The sequence below is a fragment of the Prionailurus bengalensis genome, chromosome E1 (assembly GCF_016509475.1).
Source record: "Prionailurus bengalensis isolate Pbe53 chromosome E1, Fcat_Pben_1.1_paternal_pri, whole genome shotgun sequence".
NCBI lineage: Eukaryota > Metazoa > Chordata > Mammalia > Carnivora > Felidae > Prionailurus > Prionailurus bengalensis.
Window position 1 is genome coordinate 17,962,743 of NC_057347.1, and position 20,090 is coordinate 17,982,832.

The window sequence follows — 20,090 nt, forward strand, 5'->3', positions numbered from 1 at the left end:
ACCATTAAGTCCCCTCCGTTCCGAGAGCAAAAGGAGATTCAAACCGTTCTGGCTTTAAGTCACTTTCTTGTCTCTTCTGGGACCCCTTTTTCCTGGGACCAATTTAATTTTCAGGGCTCCCACTCCGAAGCATGACTGGCAAAATGAAGCAACTGCACACGGGTAAGTGAACAAGTGCAGTCCTGTGCCCTCGATAACCTTCGTTTTCCTAGTAAATTTCCTAGGGATTGACAGCTCTTGCTTGCGCAGGTCTTAAGAATGGGGTTCCAGCATTACCTCCGATTTCTTGCTATTCATGTAGAGAATGGCCAACTCATTGTCAACCAGCTCCACCCCAATAGAGGACAGTTGTTGGCCCTGGTCCAGCTCATGCACAATGCGCTTCACATCTTCAATCAACATCTGGGCGTCCCTGGAGGGATGAGGGGTGTTGGTCAGGGTTCTTTCTAAAGTTTCTCAGGGATAGACAGACTCATGGCTGAGGTGTAAGTGGGGGTGGGGATGGGGGAGGAAGGGGCTTTGAAGACAAAGAGATACCCACCCCCCGCCCCGCCGCCACCGCCCCGGGAATGGGAAATTTACCAAGGGTCAACATGCTTATTGCTCTGTTAGAGGCATATGCCAGGTTCAACAAGAAGGAATGAATGAATTTAAGCCAGGTCTAGTCCCTGGAGTTCCCCTGGAGCCCCTACCTGTTTTCTCCTGCAACTGTCACCACATGAGGCTTTTTATTCAGAAGAAATTTCTTTAGGGTTTCAATGTCTTGAGCCTGGATTGAAATAAAATTGGAACTGAATGGCTTTGAAGACAGGGAGATTTCTAACAGTTCTCTCTCCCTAAGTAGCACAAGACCTTGTAAGACCAGAGAACAATAAACTCCATAATGCATAGACACGGTCTAACTAGCGCACAAAACAAGGAGACTAAGACCTCTGGTTTGAATATTATATATCTGCTAACGTTTCCTAAAATTACTATACTTCTGGCTCATCCTTGGTCGTGATGGTCTAAACACATTGGGTCTTCCTTTCTAATTAGTAATCTCTACACCCAATGTGTGGCTTAAACTCACGACCCCAAGATCAAGAGTCACATGCTTCTCTGACTGAGCCAGCCAGGTGTAAACATACTTGGGTTTTTTCTACCATAAACCACTGCTTAGCTATCAGGACTATTCTAATCTCAATTCCTTGTTATCTTTTTCTATTTTAATTGGTTTTTTTTTTTTTTTTTTTTTTTGAGAGCATGAGTGGGGGAGATGAGAGAGAGGGAGAGAGAGAAAGAATGGGTCTTAAAATCTTAAGCAAGTTCCATGCTCAGTGGGCAGCCCAACCCCATGACCCTGGGATCATGACCTAAGCTGAAATCAAGAGTCAGACGCTCAACCGACTGAGCCACCCAGGCGCCCCGATGTTTCTTTTTAAAAAATGGTTGCGAAAAATTACTCTAGAATGCAGGTCTCTCGCAAAATTGAAAGATACCATTAGGTTAAGAAAATCAGAAGCATATACATGAGATGAATTCAAATTCCTCCTTCCTTGGAAGAAACACTGAAAGGCTAAAGCAGGGGAAAGGTTGGCTTAATGCCTCACTGGCTTTCAGCTACTGGAACAGGATGACCCAGATGCTGGGAAGAACAGAGGCTATAATGGCAGCTTCCAGAAGAACACAAGACCTAGGAATTGGCCTCCAGCCAGAAGTAAATTCTGCACCAGAACGTGAGTGCCATCTACTGCTGATGGAAGTTGAGACTTATCCCAGGACTCCAATATTCAGCAAGCACGTGGAGATCAATCAGGGTCTTGCAAAGGATGTCGTGTAGACCATAAACACATACCCCCACAGAATTGTAAAACGCGCTTAAGATGTACACTTGGTTGCCCTATCCTAGCCACTTGCCTTCTTTTCCCGTTCTTCCTCTCTCCATGCAGTTCGCCGTTTGGTAAAATGGGGCAGTCGAAGGAAGTCTGTCACTTCTCCTTCACCGTTGACCAGGGCGCAGAACACGGGGTGATCTCTGCCGACCAGACAAGAGTAGTGCAACCATCAGAAATAAGAGGATGTAAGTAAGAGTAGAATGAAATTAGGAAGACAGGTAAGGGTGAGGCTGGGCAGGCACAAACAGACAGTTACCTGGCAGAGGAGAAAGCAATGCCTAGGACGCGGATGCCCTTCCCTTGGTTCTCATCCATAAAGTCATCATCTTCCTCTACCTGTTGATCTGGCCGGTAGGGTGCCACCCTCAACCAGTTGTAGAGTTTCCGACTACAGGCCTGGGGAGGAGACACACCAGACACTATGGCCAACAGGCTCACCGAGTGTGCTAAGGGAACAGATGTGGGTACACATGTGCACAGGCTGCGCTGACGTGTGCACGTGTTCCTAGCCCTTTGCAGGCTTACAGTGTGAAGGCATACCTTAATTGTGGAAACAGGAGAGTATACAGAGAACAGCAATATAAACAAAGAGTGTTTGGGCTGGGGGTGGGAAGCCAAGAATCTCCTCAAACGGGGGGGTCTCGGAGTGACCCCTGGCTTGTTTGCCAGAAGACTACTTGTAAGGAGTTCTTTCACTCTCAGCTCTAGTTTGGGGAAATCACAGGCCTAAAGACCGTGAGTCTTAACCTTTATGACATATTCTTTGGCTTCGGCCAGCAGCTTGTTCTTGAGCTCTTTGGCCATCTGCACATAGAGGAACTGCTGCAAGGCTCGCTCGATGGCCATGGTGCGCTGCCGGTTCCACTCCTGCACCTGGTGGCTGAACTCATCTCGGTAGTAAAACTGTTTGATCTCTTCGAAATATGTCTGGTCATTGCCGTAGCTGAGGAGAAACAACACTGCAGGGTCGGGGATGGAGGAAAGATGACACTGAAATGTCCACAAACACTGTGAACCACGGACAATGGCCTGCTCACCTCTCAAACTGTGGTTCACATTCCTGAGGGACCCCTCCCTCCAGCTGACCCTTCATCAAGCCCTCCCAGAAAGAGCTCCCACCCCAGAGCTTTGCTTACCCTTCTACCCCCTTCATATCTATGCTGATGTCAATGGTGAGCAGCCCTTCATCTTCAGCCAAGCAGATCTTGAGGAACTGGTCATCTCTCAGTTCCTTAACAGGCTTGTTCTTTAAGTACTTGAAGGAGTAAGCGTAGTGGGCCTCATCCACATCCTGTACACATTAAGAGGAATCGTCAGCTTACCGACAGGCTGGGCTTGACACTGGGAGAAAAGACTGCCTCTCTGCTTGCCGGCAGACAGCTCAGCTGAGCATGAAAGCAAGAAACTCAGTTCAGTCGAACCTGGGCCATGTGTTGGATCAAAGCCCTTCACCCAGCTCACCTTTCTACCTTTCTTGGTGGGGGTTATATTTAGCTTGGCTCTCTCCTGGAAGGTCTGCCTCAGCACCTGTCGGACGAGGGGCTCTCGGGCAATCTGCAGGGCTACCATGTAGCGGGCACCTTCCAGCACAGCTTCAGGTGTAGGGAACTGGCTGTGGGGAAAATGCGGCAGCTGCAGGATGACAGTGTCTTTGCCCGCGGGCCCCTCCTCCTGCCAGCCAGGTGCCGCAAGCCTACCTGCAAACATAATCCTTGGCCAGCTCCAAAGGCTCTGCAGGGAACTGCTCTGTCTCGTGCCGCTGGTAGCTGTCCCGCAGGTTTTCCCCAAATTGTTCAGGAGTCAGTCCAAACTTTTTGGCCAGGCCATCTAAAGCAAACAGGAGTGTGAAAGGTAAGGCAATTGCTGGGCTGACAAATCTCTTTGGTTTCCGAGTCCAGAGCAGCTATTCTGGGCACTAGACTTTAAGAGGGTCATGAATAAGCAGCACCAAGAAGTTTACAAAGAATAGTAAAAAAAAAAAAAAAAAACCAAAAAAACCTGTCTTTAAACACCTGACAGGCTGTTATAACCCAGAAAAACAGTAATTTTCTGTGACTCCTGGGCTCAGAACTAAGGTGGAAACTACAGTTTAATAAAGAACTTCTCAAGGCTAGGATGAACTCTGTCCCTCTGATTATATGAGCTTCCCATTCCTCTGGGAAATTAGGGAGAGGCTAGACCATTACTGTGGGTGGGCGTGGGTGCTGGGGCGGGGGGGGGCCAATGTTCACAACTGGATTAGTGATTCGCTCAAAAAAGTCCTCTTCCTGCCCACCAGCGACCATCTGGGAACTCCCCTTGCTCAAGGCTGGAACGCCCAGGACACAACACAGCTAGCTTTTACCTAGGCCAGCACTCTGGCAAATGGTGTACATGTCTCGGCGGGAGGCCTGCTTGAGCTCTGGGCCCCTCTGCTCCTCGTCTTCTGCCTCTTCACCCTCACCTGGGAAGAAAACATGAGTCCATGCTCTAGTTTCCAGTTACTCCCAAGGAGCTACCACATGCAGGGAAGCCCCAAAGGGCACTCAGCCAAGGGCATCCTTGGGGATGGTGTGGCCATCAAGACTCCTGGGTTTTCTGTTCCAGCACTCACCTTCCTCATCTCCCTCTTCCCTCACACGCTTCAGCTTCTTGCGGCTGGCTTTGGCAGCATTCTGCATCTTGGGGATATCACGACCATAATATAGCAAGAAATGGTTGTAGACATCTTTCAGCTCATCCATTGACTGGACATCCTTAAGCCTGGAGGAAAAGGGATGTAAGACCTCAACTGTCACTAAGGGTACACCCCAGTTCTGCTACAAGAGGTCCAATTCCCAGGAGGGAAGGTCCCAACTAGGATAGATGTCTGTATTCTTCAATTATTAGAGACACACAACGACCCCAGACGGTGACTTCCTTGAGAGCAAGGTATCTTAAAGAAGGAATATGTCAAACAAATGGTGGTTGGTGGTTGTCAGAAATGGAGATGAAAAGGGAGAGACAGATGACGTACCACATCTCTAGCAAAGTTCAGATTTCTTGAGATGGTCTGTCCCTCCCCCACCAGCTTCATGACACTGGCCACTAAAGTCATCTGCACCCTTCCGGCACTCCACCGATTCCAGGCTCACCAAGCTCCTTTCTGGTTATAATTTGGTTTTCCACATACCCTTATGTACAGGGAATTTTCAGATCAGCAAATGTGACTATCTTATCCTTTTCACCTTTTATACCCATATAGGTAACTAAGATGAATTTGTTTGCCAGAGAGATCACTTTTGGTGTGGTGACAAGTTGGGTTTCTAAGGGATGGGCCCTGTGCTGAGGATTTTGTAGGTTACACTGCTCCCTGGGGGCCTTTGGTCTGAGGGTGCCCTGTAATGGAATAAACCTTGCACACTTTACCTCTCCATGTCGGTGGTATCTAGAGCCCGGATGCCATCAGCCAGGGGTTTGTCAGGATCAGCAGAGATCTGCTCGTACTGATAAGCTTGCATCTTCTCAAACAGCCGTGTTAGGTTCTCTTTGCGGATCCTCAGTTGGGTCCACTAGGATAGGACAGGGCACGACTAAGCGCTGGTGTTCAGCTTTGGAGACCCAAGGCTGCTCTGTTTCTTACCAGGCGACCCCGGGAAGGGTAGCCACCTGGTATGTACAGGAGGCTTGGACTTTGGTAGTAGTGGTGCCCAAGCCACACCTCAGACTCTTAGGAGCATGGATCCATCGTACCTTTTCATCCCACTGCCACACCCTCCATAGGTCATTGATGTGCAACTCAGGCTCCACATACTCCTTACGGTAGAAAGCAATAAAAGGCACCTAGGGTGGCAAGGAGACTGCAGTCAGCCAGAGTGGAGAGATCTGTAAGGAGCTCCTTTGCTAGAGGGGTAAACAGCTCCAGGAAATTCAACAGTCAGAAGCTTGGACACCCCCACAGGCTCATCCAGGGCACGTGCTCTCCCCCACGGGGGAAGATAACGCTGCAGACAGGTAGAACAAGTGTTCTCCTGGTTACCAGAGTCTCCTTTGGTTCGCACACTCTTGAGCCAAGGGACCATGCCTGAAGACAGAAGGGGACTCCTCATCTCACAGGGCGCTACCTTTTCCCTCATCCCCTAGCTGAATTTCTAACCAAGGGACCATGACAGCTTGAGGTGCTACCTCAAAGTGTTGATTTCGCATGAAACCCAGGGCTTCTTTAATCTTCTGAATTGTGCTGGGCCCTTTACGACTGAAGCTGCTGGTTGGCTGCCCTCGGTCTAGGTAATCACAGCTTTCCTGGAGCCAGAAAAAAAAAAGAAACAGCAATAACACCGTTACTTGCTTTGTCTTACCATACATGAAACTACTCCATGTCAAAAGAGAACTCCGTCAGAAGAGTTCTAGAAAAATCTCTCATACACCTGTACACACCCATACTTGTTCTGTACTAGGCACATATAGATGTTTGGGGCATGGTAGGAGCAGGTCTTCATCTTGATGAAGTGGCTTCTGGTTCATGTCAAACATAAGGATCTTTTTTTGGGTACCTGAAGAGAAATGGTTGGTGTGGCAAAGGCATTCCTGTAGATCCAGTCAGCTTCTTCTTCTAGTTCGTCATCTTCAGCCCCCTTAACTGGGATGGAGCGGAGCTGCACAGGATAAGACAATAGTGAGACTGACTTTATCCTGTAACCCCTGTAGGATAACACATACACTGCTTCCGGAAAGAAATGTGTGCTCCACAGACACATTCCAGCACCCAGAAGAGCACCGTCCTGGCACAAAGTAGACATACTTTGTGTATTTGCTAAAGAAAGAGTGCCATTTCAAGAACCATAAGCAGCAGCAGAGCCTTCTCTAAGACCTGGACTCCCTGCACTACCTGGTCAGATGGAGTTCAAAAGCCAACTTTCTATATATATTCGATATCAGATTGTTGCTAGATTGCTCCTCTGATACAACCCTTGAAGCAAAGAGGCTCAGGGCAGGTGATGACACATTGGCAGAAGGACAGAAGCCGATGCTTTCTTACCTGGAACCTCTCAGGCAGGTCAGTGGCTCGGATTTCATTGTCCTGATCTGTGAGGTGGCTGCTTTCTAGCTCGCTGGGCTCATACATCTCAAAGATGCTCCTGCGGCTCACACGTTTCTTGGTGGTCTTCTTGGGGCGCACTCGGATCTCACCCTCGGCCTCATCATCCTCATACTCATACTCTTCCTCCAGTTCTTCGTCATACTCATTGTATTTCTCAAACTCGTCATAGTCAAAGTCCACACCAAAAATCTCCTGGGCTTCCTGCAGGGCCCTGTGGGTGAGAGCAAAAGACGGTTTGGCCCAGGTTCTGATGAGAGGAGAAATGCAGCCCCAGCACAGACCCTTTACTTGCCCCAAAGGAAATTGAGAAGGTTAAGAGAGAGGTAAATTTAAAAAGTAGGGGCGCCTGGGTGGCTCAGTTGGTTAAGCATCAGACTCTTGATTTCAGCTCAGGTCATGGTATCATGGTGGTGAGACTGAGCCCCGTGCTGGGCTCCATGATGGGCATGGAGCCTGCTTAAGATTCTCTCTGCCCCTCACCCACTTGCACGTGCACGTGCTCTCTCTCTGCTCTATTCAAATAAATAAATAAATAAATAAATAAATAAATAAATAAATAAATAAGCAAGCAAGCAAGCAAGCAAGCAATCAAGCAAGCATGTTCGCTTTGGAAATAAAGGCTCAGTTGGGGGAGGTTTCTGGGAAAACTATTACTTATGAAAGATAAAAAGCCCATTGTTGGCATGTGCCAGTCTCTGGGGTCAAACCCAACAGGGCAGATAGATCCACATTCTGCTCGGTGGGTCCATCTTCTGCTAAGGTATTACAGTATTCCCTCAAAGCAAAAGCTTTCTTCCGACAAAATTATACTCAGAGTGCCAATACATAAATGAATACACGTGGAGCTTCAGGTGAAGAGGGAGGCTGATGGAAGCCTACACACGTGTGGCTCCTAATCCCACAGTGGCTCTGTTAATATAGACAGCTCTCAGGGCTTCTAGGAGCAGTCTGAAATTCCTGCCTAGTAAAGGTTAGTTGAGTTAGGAAGCAAAATGGTTGAGAGATGGGATGTCCCATTTTTGGCAGAAGCCTCTGATTTCCTCCTTCCTGACGGGGTCTACTCAGGCGCCCATATCACCACCCTGTACCAGCCCCAACTCACGCATCTGTGTATCCAGGAAGCTTTTTCCGCCACTTAGGTTTTTTCAGAGGCTGTCCGTCATCATCCACAATGAAGTCATCGATGTCTGGGTAGGGAAGGAAGGGATTAGTGCTCAGAGGCAAGGGATGAGCCAGGACTGAATGGCTTTAGTTCCTACTGTGTGAGTGGCCAGTGAGAAGAGTAGGGAGGCTCCTAAAAACGAACTTCTGTCAAATGTTGGGGGCCCGCAGGTGAAGAATGGTTTCCCATTCTGCTCCTAAGGGCTAGGAAATCCCAACATCCACCCAAACACTGGCTTTCTTGCCTGATGCCACATACCTGATTCCTCATCATCTTCTTCCTCCTCCTCTGGAGGAGCCATGGGGGCCTCCACAGCCTCCTGCCCTTCTTCCCCTTCCCCATCCTGGAAGATTTCCTCGGCAATAGCCTCTTTTTCATGTTCCTCTTTGCCATATTCCTCCTCGTCGTCATCCTCGTCATCTGACATTTTTTTGACACGTCGGTATTTTTGCTAGGGGTGGAAAAAACCTGTCTCAACAGGGTCTGAGAGGACCGGCCTAAGGGTGCCTGCTCTCTAGTCTCACTCCCATTTTCCCCACCACAGTTCTGCTGACCAAGGGAGATGGCAAAGAACACACTAAGACATGCTCTTTCAGCACCAAGGCCCACCCTTCAAACCCTGACAAGTCTTTCTATAACAAGCGCCCAGACCTGGGATGCAAATCTAGTCTCCACAGCACAATGACACTGAGCAACTTTCTCATCCTCTATGCTTCCCACACTGTTCTGGAGGTGCCTCGTCCCCCAGAAGTCACTGAATTTCAAGAGCTTTTTCCTTCACCCCCAGGGACAAAGAATGACACTTACTCCTCTTTTGACTTTGACACCCAAATTCTCCTCAATGAGGTCAAAATCATCATCCTCCAGGCGGTCGTCAAAAGATGCTGGAAAAAACAAAGTGTTACCCATGGTGATGGAGAGGCCCCTTGTCCACTGTAACTTCCACCCCAGCCTCACCTGACTGAGGAGAGACTACTCACTGCGTTTTCTCTTCTTGTGGCCAACATCATCTTCTGAATCACCAGAGTCACTACCCTCATCCTCCTCCCCTTCATCTTCATCGTCATCATCATTGATAAAGCCTTTCAGATTGCCTTGCTCATCCTGATCATCTAGGTTCTCCTCCTCCTCCTCCTCATCTGGAAAATACACATGTTTGAGGCATGGAGTTTGGGAAATGGGCTGGGGTGGGGCAGGACCCCCTGCTTAACTGTGATTCTCCATCTGCTCTAAGCCTAATGATGTGGATGCCATGTTAACTCTTCAGCTTCATCTAAAGATGTAAAAAACATGGCCACTGAGTTTGAGCAGGAGCATCTGGAAAGGACTACCTCGTTTCTATGCTCCTCATCTGTCTTTAGGCAAGATAATCTTCCTAAGTACCATGGCTTTTCAAAATCATTACTAGGAGTTTTACAGCCACCAGTAATCTTTGTTTTCCTCTTAATTTATAAGTTCAGTGGCTATTTCTTCCATCCATAATTCTTTTGATAACACTTAAATTTACCTTCCTGTCTTTAAAGCCATTTCATGGTTCTACTCTGCTGAGGATCCTAACGGTTGGGTTTGGCCAGAGAAATAGGAAACTGGGCTCATAAATACCAACACTGCGGGGTCTCTAAAAGAGGAAAACATTACGCATGTATTTATTTGTTGGTTTCCTGTCTGTCCCCTCCCGCCAATGTAGACTCCATGACTGCAGGGTCTTCCTTTCACATTTCTAGCTCTAGGCGCAGGACCTGGCACATAGCAGACAGATGCTCAGTTAGGTATTTTCTATAAATGACTGAAAATTCTCAAGCTGGTACCTCATGTGTGATAACTTCTGTGCTCAGCCTGAGCCTCTCATCAGCAAGAATCCAACTATCCAAAGCTTAGCAATAGTGGGGAGAAGCTTGAGGCTGGGGCCTCCTCACCGTCATCCTCCTCCTCCACAAATTTCTTGGTGACTCGGGGCACCACTTCGCCTTCATCATTGTACTCTTCCTCTGACTCCTCGGCCTCGCTTTCCACAAAATCAGACATTTTCTCACGGCCTGCCTAAGATGCCTAGAGAAGGAAGGAAGATGGGGATAGAAAAAATGAGACACGTGACTTCACAGAGCACTTTAAACCTTTCCACAAACAGCCTTTTAGCCACGTGCCACTGCTCTGCCCCTCAATCATTTCCACCTAGGAAGGAGACAGTAAGAATCAGATGGCTTTCTCTCTTCCATTTTCCACTCTTCCCATGGTTACTCCTCTTACATGTGTCTTGAAAAAGATGACTGATTACACAGAACTTCTCTACATACAGTTGACTCGAAAACAGCAGGAGTTTGAACTGCATGGTCCACTTATAGGCTTTAAAATTTTTTCTTTTTAATGTTTTTATTTATTTTTGAGAGAGACAGAGCACAAGCAGGGGAAGGGTAGAGAGAGGGAGACACAGAATCTGAAGTAGGCTCCAGCCTCTGAGCTGTCAGCACAGAGCCAGACACGGGGCTAAAAATCCACAAGCCATGAGATCATGACCTGAGCTGAAGTCGGTGCTTAACTGACTGAGCCACCCAGGAGCCCCAGGTTTTTTTCCGATAAACACAGCAGAGTACTGTAAACGGATTTCCTCTTCCATACAATTTTAACTTTTTTTTTTTCTGGTTTACTTTAAGAATACAATATATAGTACATATACAAAATGTGTTAATTGAGGCTTTTGTAAAGTTTTCAGGGAGTCAAAAGTTATATGCAGATTTTCAACTGTGCAGGAGGCCAGTGCCCTTACCCCCTGCATTGTTCAAGGGTCAACTGTATACCAAAGAATTTTATTTCACTTATCATTTGGGAGCAGGAATGCGTGAATGACGAAAGAATTAGTGTATGGATAATTATATAGGTTGGCATATGGTAGCAGTGATGTTATATGGCTTCTCATAAGAAATTTGGGAAATGAGTGATAATGACAGGCACTTTCATGTACACTATACCTGGCTACTGGCAGAGCCAAAAGGAACATCCTTTTTAACGGATTAAACACCATTTCATGAACTTGAGCCCCCTTATGTGAGTAGTGGTTGGGAGCAGTAGTGGGGTGGAGAAAGGGTCTCTTTAGAACCATTAGAACCATAACCCTATTTTTACCATTGACCTCTGCAGCAAAAAAACACTTTGAAAGCAACTTCTGTGGCTTACAAAATAAAGGCAACATACTTAACTGCAAAGATTGCTGGGCTTAAGAGGAGAAATCAAATCCTGGTTCCACCATCTGCCAGATATGTAAACTAAGCAAATTATTCAATTTGTCTGAATATCAGCTTCTTCATCTGGAAAAGAGGAATAGCACTACCTGCCTACCTTGCACAGTAGTTGAGAATATCACATGACACGAGGGAAAGAACCTAGTTTATGGCTTCAATACATGTTAAATGAGTTTGAATTTGAAACTTGGGCTTAATTTTCCTTAGCATTCTGTAATTCTGTACCAACTGATCCCAAATTTGTCTTTTGCTTCCCCATTTTCAGACTCATCCAAAGCCTGGAAATGGCAGTGGATAACCCCAGAACCCTAACCCTAACATGGAGTTTCCTGTGTCTTGTTTGACTTTAAAGGTTTTATTTATTTTTGAGAAAGACAGAGAGCACAGCATACATGTGCAAGCAAGGGAGGCAGAGACAGAGACAGAGAGAGGGAGAGAGAATATCCCAAGCAGATTCCACACTATCAGAGCAGAGCCTGATGCAGGGCTCGAAGTCACGAACTGTGAGATCACCACCTCAGCTGAAATCAAGAGTTGGATGTTTAACCGACTGAGCCACCGAGGCCCCCAGACTTGTAGGACTTTAAAAAACAGCACGCATCTCACAAATCATAACATCAAGATCTTATTCTGGAATCTTGAAGCTGGCTGCTGATAAACTCAACATCACCCCTCACTTTGTCCTGAATGATGGTCCACTGTATTTGTGCCCATTTTCCCCACTTAGACCATAAGCTTCTGGAAGTTAGAGACCATATCTAACTGAAGGGCTAATGAAAACCAAGAAAACATAAATGGCAACATGAAAGGCATTACAAGGCACTTGGTGACCCTGTACCAAATAAGCTGTACCTTATAGGTGCTCTGTACAAAATAGGAACTGCTAAGTATCTATCAAATAGATTACTTACTTTTCATATTAGTGCCACCTTCCCAGTGAAACATGGCAGTGGGATGGAAGAAAAGAGGAGGCTGGCTAACAGCTACTTGAAATGCTCTGAGCTCTAGAAGGAGCCTTAAATTCTGTGGCTCTAATTCTTCTGAAAATTACCCTTACTGGTATCAATTGATACCACAATCAATTAACCAATGAACTCAAAAGAAACAAAACTGAAGGTACTGAGTTCTGTGTAAAGGGAGGGGCAATGATATGGTCTTATGTTCAATTTCAGGTTGAGGTTTCAGATGCCATTCTTTTCAAGTTTTAATGAATGTCTACCATGTACATACATTTTGCTGAGACGTGGGGGTTTGAAGAGAAAAAGAATTGTTATCAAGGAGTTGACTTCCAGTAGAAAGACAGAGATATGAAAACAAATAAGGACCATAAAATAATTTTTTGTATTATATGCAGAGAGCAGGCATAGGAAGAGAACCAACCCACAACATTCACACAAAACCCAACCAAAACTAATATAGGCCTTTCCTTTAAGCGGTTAAAAAAAAAAAAAAAAAAAAAAAGTGCTCAGAGGAATAATAATCACACACCTACCAAGTTCCAGACACTTCAGAAATACCAATTAACCCCTACACTGATCTATGAGTTACAGTACACTTCTCTCTCCATTCAACAAAGGAGAAAACAGATCTCTTCAACAGAGATGAAGTCACTTGTTCAAGCTGACACAAATATCAACTGCAAGAGCTGAGATCTGGGTTAAGGTTTGTCTGTCTCCAAAGTCACAGTTGTTCTACTCTATCAGTAGATCTCTATGTGTGGTCCAGGGACCACCTCCTCCCTTATCTCATGAGTGTACAGTGGAGTTTTCTAGAGGTAATATGATGTGTAGTATCACAACACTGAATGCAGAAGCAGATATGAAAATCCAGCTATATTCTATTAAGGCAGATGTTAAAAAGAATTGGTGGGAAAAAAAGTAGAACAGTGTCACTCTTTTCACTAATTTTGAAGAGTACAGTTTCCATAAAAGTATTGTTTATGTTAAAGTGTAGTGGGCTTATTTTTTCCTCCAGCTTTATTACATGATAGACATATGAAACTGTAAGTTTAAGGTGTATATTGTGTTAATATACCCCTATACAGCAAAATAATTTCTTTTGTGCACTTGTTATAATTTTTAAATGAATTAATATACCCAATTTTAATTTGTAATCTGGTAAATATCAAAATATAAAAATCTCATAAACAGTGATAGATACAACTCGGATACACAAAATGTCTTTGGAGTCTTAAATCATCTTTAAGACTACAAAGGGGTCCTGGGGCACCTGGGTGGCTCAGTCGGTTAAGCAACGGACTTCAGCTCAGGTCATGATTTTTGTGGTTTTGGGTTCGAGCCCAACCTCGGGCTCGATGCTGACTGCTTGGAACCTGGAGCCTGCTTTGGGTTCTATGTCACCTTCTTTCTCTGCCCCTCCCCCCTCACACTGTCTCTCTTTCTCAAAAATATAGAATTATATATATTTTTACTTTTGAGAGAGAGCGTGTAGGCTGGAGGAAGGGGCAGAGAGAGAGAGGGAGACAGAGGATTGGAAGTGGGCTCTGGGCTGACAACAGATGTGGGGCTTGAACTCATGAACTGCAAGATCATGACCTGAGCTGAAGTGAGATGCTTAACCGAGGCACCCAGGTGCCCCATCTCTCCCTCAAAAATAAAAAAATAAAAAAGAAAGAAAAAGAAAAAAAAGGATAAAGGTGTCCTAAGATCAAAAAGTTTAAGAGCTGCTATACTATATGATTGTGACACACCCCACAGGGTGGTGATACGGAAAGTCTTACAGTTAGACTGATGCTTTTTTCCCCAAGAACTGTGTCCGTAAGGTAATTTACTTGAGTGCTGCCAAAAGTGAGTACCTAAAACTGCTAATTAAATCTGGTGCTCTAATTTTAATCTTGACATCACTCCCCCCCCCCCCCCCAGCTCTGAACTAAACCATTAAAAATAGATTTGGGTACAGCAGCCCCCACACACAGCTTGCTTTAATTAGGCTATCAGACCCACAAATTCAGTCTGATAAAGTCTTAACATCTTCACATTAAATGCCAGCTCCTGCAGACCAGATGCCCTCCAGCCTACTTAACAGAGAGAAACAGACAGCCTACCTGATGAAAACAACAGCTTTCCTCTGTCCCGGGGGGCAGCTGGTGCTCTGTGCTACACGCAGCTTTCCTCCCAATCCCTAGGTTAGCAATAGAGTACAGGCTGTGCCATAGCTGGGGAATGCTTCCAATCTAGCTCACTGCCAAGACTTCCAGCTAAAAGATGTGTGCCAGAAGCAATCCTGACTTGCTGCAGCTTGTGGGAGCTAGATGGGCAGAAGGTGCTGCAACAGCACTGCAGGCTGAGGCTGGCAAGCAGCAACTATTCCAGAACAAAAACATTATGTATTTTTTTAAAGTTTATATACTTATTTTGAGAGAGAGGAAGTGTGCACACACACATGAGTGCAGGAGGGGCAGAGAGAAAAAAGGATGGAAAAAGAATCCTGAGCAGCCTCCACACTGTCAGGGCAGAGCCTGATGCGAGGATCGATCCCACAAACTGTGAGATCGTGACCAAGCCAAAACCAAGAGGTGGACACTTAACCCACTGAGCCACCCAGATGTCCCCAAAATACTATTTGCTAGCATAGGATTATTATTAATATGATATCTGAGGTGGGCCCAGTGTAGTTCAGATTTTTTATTCAGTACTTGTGCTCTTGAATTTTCCCCATATTCAGACCGTAAGTTAAAGCTGATACTGAAATAGGTCTGGAAGGGCCAGGGGTAGTAAAAGGAAGTTTCTCCAGGCAGAAGCACAGCTGCAGTACAAGATGTGGCTCAAAGGGAGAGGCTGGTGGTTACCATGACACTCTCAGGATGAGGAATGGAGCTAGGATCAGATTGCCACAGGGAGGCCCTTGGCAGTCCCTCCTTTTGAACAGGATGATGTTGGAGGCAATTAAAAGGAGACCAGACCAGAGAGAAGATGTCTGTTAATTCCCTCCACGGGCAGCTCAATTAACATTTACTTTTTTTAAAGGATTAAGCTCTGTGCTGGGACTTGGACATATGAAAATGAGTAAAATATGCCTTTTACCTTGGTAGAACTCACAATCTTTCTCAAAAACCTTGTAAATAAAGTTATGATAAAGCATAGTGAACATTGTATTACAGTTATATACCAGGACTATGAGAACAATATGAAGAGAGAGGTCAGAGAATGCCTCAGAAAAGGTGATGCCGGAGTTGAGAGGAGTTAAGAAGATAATCTGGAAAAAGGCAACATGAATAAAGGCTTAGGTCTGAAAGGGCCTAATGGTCTGGGGAATAGCCCCACAAGTCTGATGTGGAGTTTAAACTATAAGGCAGTCTGTATGTTATGAGCAAAAGCCTAGGACTACCCAATTTGAAATTCAAAAACCTAAAAGTTTAATCAATGAAGTATACAGAGTTCACTTATGACAAGTTCTTTTTAATTCAGAACTCTTAAAAAAACCCTAATCGCATCAAATCAAGATGTTAAAATAAAAGGTTAGGGGTGCCTGGCTGGCTCAGTCAGTAGAGCATGCAACTCTTGATCTCAGGATCATGATTTCAAGCCCCATGTCGGGTGCAGAGATTACTTTAAAAAATACAGAAAAGGTTAGCTCTACCTAAAATCACTGTGAGATCAGCCTTATGATCTTTTCAAATACATAGTATAAAAAGCATTATCGTTGGGGTGCCTGGGTGGCTCAGTCGGTTAAGCTAGATCTCGGCCCAGGTCGCGATATCATGTCATGGTTCCTGGGTTCAAGCCCTGTGTCAGGCTCTGCGGTGATGGTGCGGAGCTTGTTTGGGATTCTCTCTCTCTCTCTCTCTCTCTCTCTCTCTCTCTCTGCCCCTCCCCCGCTTGTTCTCTCCCCCCACCCTGCAAAATAAACTTAAAAAAAATTATGGTTAACAATGACTACGAATATTAAGTAATTTAAAATATCAGTTATCTCTTTTCTTTCCACATTTCCTTGGGGAATAAGGAAAGGGCAAAAGAGGAGCAGAAACAACTGAAACATGTAACCAGAATCAGAATCCCTGCAACACAGGGAGTAAGTTACTGAGCCTTGTGCCACACACACTGGGGAACATATAGTTCCTGTCCTAGCACAGGGGCTATCAAACCACAGAGGGCCAGATCTGACACTGCAGTACAAAATCAGATACTGATAATATATGTGAACAGGAGTGGCCTAATTTGGCCAAGGAGCTTTAGTTTGGTGACCCCTGAGCTACAAGTACAGGAGTCACTGAAAGAATTAGTGACCAAGGTACCATGGGAACCTGTGAGAGTAGACTCCAACTTGGGTCTTGAGGAAATGACTTTTTTTCCTTAAGTTTATTCATTTTTGAGACACAGAGACAAAGGGTGAGCGGGAGAAGGGCAGAGAGAGGGAGACACAGAATCCAAAGCAGGCTCCAGGCTCTGAGCTGTCAGCACAGAGCCCGTCGCGGGGCTTGAACTCATGAACCGTGAGATCATGACCTGAGCTGAAGTCAGACACTCAACTGACTGAACCACCCAGGTGCTCCTAGAGGAAATGACTTTGAATAAACACCTTAAGAGTGTGGAGGAGTTAGCAAAGGGAGGAGCTGGCTTCTTTGGTGTAAGTGGTGATGATGGAGAAGGGCACTTCCAGCACAAGGCCCAAAATGTGCTGTGGCAGGGACAGTGAAGGCCAGTTTGACTGCAGAGATGGAGAAGGGTTCATAATGAATTGGGAGTATAGTCATAAGGGCCTTGACAGGATAAGTTAAAGATTTTGGACTCTAAAAGGTGCCAGGAAGTCCCTGTAGGGTTTTAAACAGAATTGACTTAACTTACTTACTAACTCAACAAAGATTCATTTGATGGGTGCCTACTACATGTCAGGCATGTGCAAAACAAAGTCCTTGCTCCTAGGATATCTGTATTCTGGTGTAAGAGACAAACTGCAAACAAAATAAGCCTCTTTGTAAGTACTAGGAAGGAAATACTCTCACCTCTGAGAGGGTGAGGTTAGGCTGAGATGTCAAGAATGGGTAGGATGTGGTATGAAGAGCCAGGGGAAGAGGTTCCTGGTAGAAAAGGTGGGCAAGAAGTTGGCATGTCCTAAGGCCAGTGTGACCAGAGAATGGTGAAGGCAGCAGAATGGAAGGGGGTCGAGGGGCTGCACAAGTGGGGCTATGAAGGCCAAGGAAAACCACTGGAGTGTTTTAAATAGACTTGACCTGCTATGTGGAAAATGGACAGCAGGGGTATCCGAGTGGAACCAGGGAAAATTGAGGATACTATTGTTGGAGCCCATGCAAAAGACGATAGTGGCTTGGAAGAGGGTGGTAAAGTAGAGATGGAGAACCTCAGATAGACTGGAAATATACTTTGGAAGTAGAAGTGACAGGCCTTACTGAAAGACTTGGGGGAGGAGAGTGGTAAGGAAAAACAACAACAACAGCAACAACAACAAGATAACTCTCAGAGGTCTGGCTTTGGTAACCCTGTGGATGAGAGTTAACACTTAGAGAGGGAAGACAAGGTTTGGAATGATGGGAAAACTACAACGTTCTTTTTGTTATGTTAGATTAGGGACGTCTAAGAGACATCCAAATGGAGCTATTAAACAGGAATTCTGTGTACGATTCTTGAACACAGAGAAGGCTGGGCTAGGGGTTTGAACTTGAGAGTTGCCAGCTTTCAGATGGTTATTAAAGATATGAGACTAGATCATCTAAAGGACGCATGCAGAGAATCCAGGATTAAACTCTGAAGGAAATTCAACATTTAGACAGTAGGCAGAAAGCAAAAGTGGCTAGGAAAGGAGACTGAGAAGGAGCAACCAGAGAAATGGAGACAATCCAGGAGTAAACTGTGTTGCATATTCCAGAGATTGAGGAAGATGAGAACAAAGTATCCATGAGATCAGCAATACAGAAAACACTGGTAACCTTGACAGAAATTTCAACCAAATGGTCAGAAGAGAAGCCAAACTAGTATAGCCTGAAGAATGAATAAAATTCAAGAAAGCTGATACAAGTAGAAATCTGGCTATGAAGGGAAATAAAAAACTAGGATGGTAGTTGGAGGGGGATAAGCGGGATACCAGAGCAGAATGTGTATGTGATGGGAGCAGGTTTGGTAGGATTGGGTGACTAATTTTATCCAGGAGTAATAGGAAAAATCCAAGGATTTTACACAGGATTCTGACCATGGCACCATTTATTGAGACCAAGAACACAGGATCAAGGGTAAATTTACTTGCCTCCAAAGACCACTTATTTCCACTATACTGGGTAGGCTTCTTGTGAAGATCTATTGAGAAACAACCGTGAAACATGCCCGAGCCTCTCTAGACTGCACCACTTGCAGATGTGATTAATCTCTTAATGAGGTTTAAACCTCTTAGGGTAACAATACTATGCTAATCTAATCTAGTAGCCATACAAGATTGAAAGAATATATTTGTATTGGTTGAAGGAACACTAGTGATGGAAAAGGCTCTAAATTCGGCTGATAAGGGAGTAATCATACTTTTGCAATGAATACACTAAAGACTTTAAAACCAGTAACCAGATAAATAGTGCAGGTAGGCTTTTTTCCCCCGAATAAATTAATCAAATTCAAGACTGTTTACATTTCCATGTTCATTAATAGCAGCGGTGTAACTTAATACTCCCTTGCTACTTCTGATATTACAGTGAATTTCCACGGACGCATTTTCAGAGAGTTTAGGCCTCCTCTTAAATAAAAATAAGTATCACTTCTTCAAACAACCTAGAAAAAGAACTGCTCCTGCTGGTTCAAGGTACTGCCTGGGGAGAAAGGCAGAAAATGGGAAGAAAATGAAGTTTTCACTTAATAGCTCATTCTGATGTTTGGGGTAGGCGGTTGATGAATGCAGGCATCTATATAAAAAGTTTTAATTTTATTTTCAACAATCGGAAAAAAATACCATTTGGCATCACCCTCTAACTTGATGTTCGAGCTGCTGAAAGCTCCGTAGGTTTAACATCCCCAGAACAATAAATTCGATCACCTGATCCTGACTCAGAAGCCTTAAGTCCCTTCCATTCCCAATCTTTTGGCGTGGCCCAATTTTCACAAGCTGCGAGAGAAGGACGGAATCCCGGGAAGCCTGTTGATACAACAAGGCGACCAATTCACCGGTTCCGGGTAGCACAGGGTTGGGAAAAGCGCTGAGACTCTAGGCAACTACTCTGGTTTCCTCCTCCTTTTCCTTCATAGAGCAGTGAAGGCCGGGGGCCCCCCTTCTTCCCGCATACGGCTCCCCAATACCTCTTCCCTTACGGGACCAGGCCCTAGGAGCCTAGTTCCTCTCACCTGCCCCATTCGAGGAACACGCTTTCCAGTCCGAACTTTACCTGCCTGAAGCCCGCCGCTACTCCGGTGCGCTAAGCCCCCACCGACGAAAATGGAGTCGTCGAACCGAGACTGGGAAAAGATAGTACGGACCCACCGCACGGCCCCTCCGCCGCCACCGCCGCCGCTGCTGCGTCAACGTGCTTCGTCACTTCCGGCTCCCTGTCACCGGGAGTGGGCGGGCCATTTCTTGCTCTCTCCTCTCACCCGGCTCTCGAGGCGTTTGGGAGGGCGCGAAAATTGGCAGAAGTGGCTCAGGAAGAAAGTGTCGCAGAGACTTGGGAACAGAGCTTGGGGATCGAAAACGTCAGGCCTGGCTTCTTCCTCAGGCCGCTCTAGCCAAAGGAACCATAAAGACTAGACTAGGGCGTCTCCGTTTCCTCCTCTCTGTGGTTCCGCCTGCAGCTTCCGCTTCCGGGG

The 20,090-nt window shown here is 45.7% G+C and overlaps 1 protein-coding gene across 4 annotated transcripts in view; it reads right to left on the reverse strand.

The window, feature by feature from the left end:
- SUPT6H (SPT6 homolog, histone chaperone and transcription elongation factor) overlaps nt 1-19,805 on the reverse strand; it is a 32,830-nt gene extending 13,025 nt beyond the window's left edge. The window contains exons 1-21 of one of the 4 annotated variants that reach the window (XR_006297799.1): nt 19,673-19,805; nt 10,015-10,147; nt 9,079-9,237; nt 8,906-8,982; nt 8,357-8,549; nt 8,039-8,123; nt 6,874-7,147; nt 6,389-6,490; nt 6,021-6,137; nt 5,589-5,678; nt 5,265-5,407; nt 4,471-4,619; nt 4,222-4,320; nt 3,575-3,704; nt 3,339-3,489; nt 3,014-3,168; nt 2,625-2,820; nt 2,134-2,273; nt 1,900-2,017; nt 693-769; nt 277-412 (exon numbers count right to left, since the gene is read on the reverse strand). Coding sequence is in view for 3 of the 4 variants with exons in the window: in XM_043583566.1 (XP_043439501.1) it covers nt 277-412; nt 693-769; nt 1,900-2,017; nt 2,134-2,273; nt 2,625-2,820; nt 3,014-3,168; nt 3,339-3,489; nt 3,575-3,704; nt 4,222-4,320; nt 4,471-4,619; nt 5,265-5,407; nt 5,589-5,678; nt 6,021-6,137; nt 6,389-6,490; nt 6,874-7,147; nt 8,039-8,123; nt 8,357-8,549; nt 8,906-8,982; nt 9,079-9,237; nt 10,015-10,123 (2,700 nt within the window). In the remaining variant the exon portion in view is untranslated. Of the gene's footprint in view, nt 1-276; nt 413-692; nt 770-1,899; nt 2,018-2,133; nt 2,274-2,624; nt 2,821-3,013; nt 3,169-3,338; nt 3,490-3,574; nt 3,705-4,221; nt 4,321-4,470; nt 4,620-5,264; nt 5,408-5,588; nt 5,679-6,020; nt 6,138-6,388; nt 6,491-6,873; nt 7,148-8,038; nt 8,124-8,356; nt 8,550-8,905; nt 8,983-9,078; nt 9,238-10,014; nt 10,148-19,631 lie in introns of all 4 variants that reach the window. The other 3 variants (XM_043583566.1, XM_043583564.1, XM_043583565.1) reach the window with 3 other exon arrangements.
- Nucleotides 19,806-20,090: the final 285 nt, after the last annotated feature.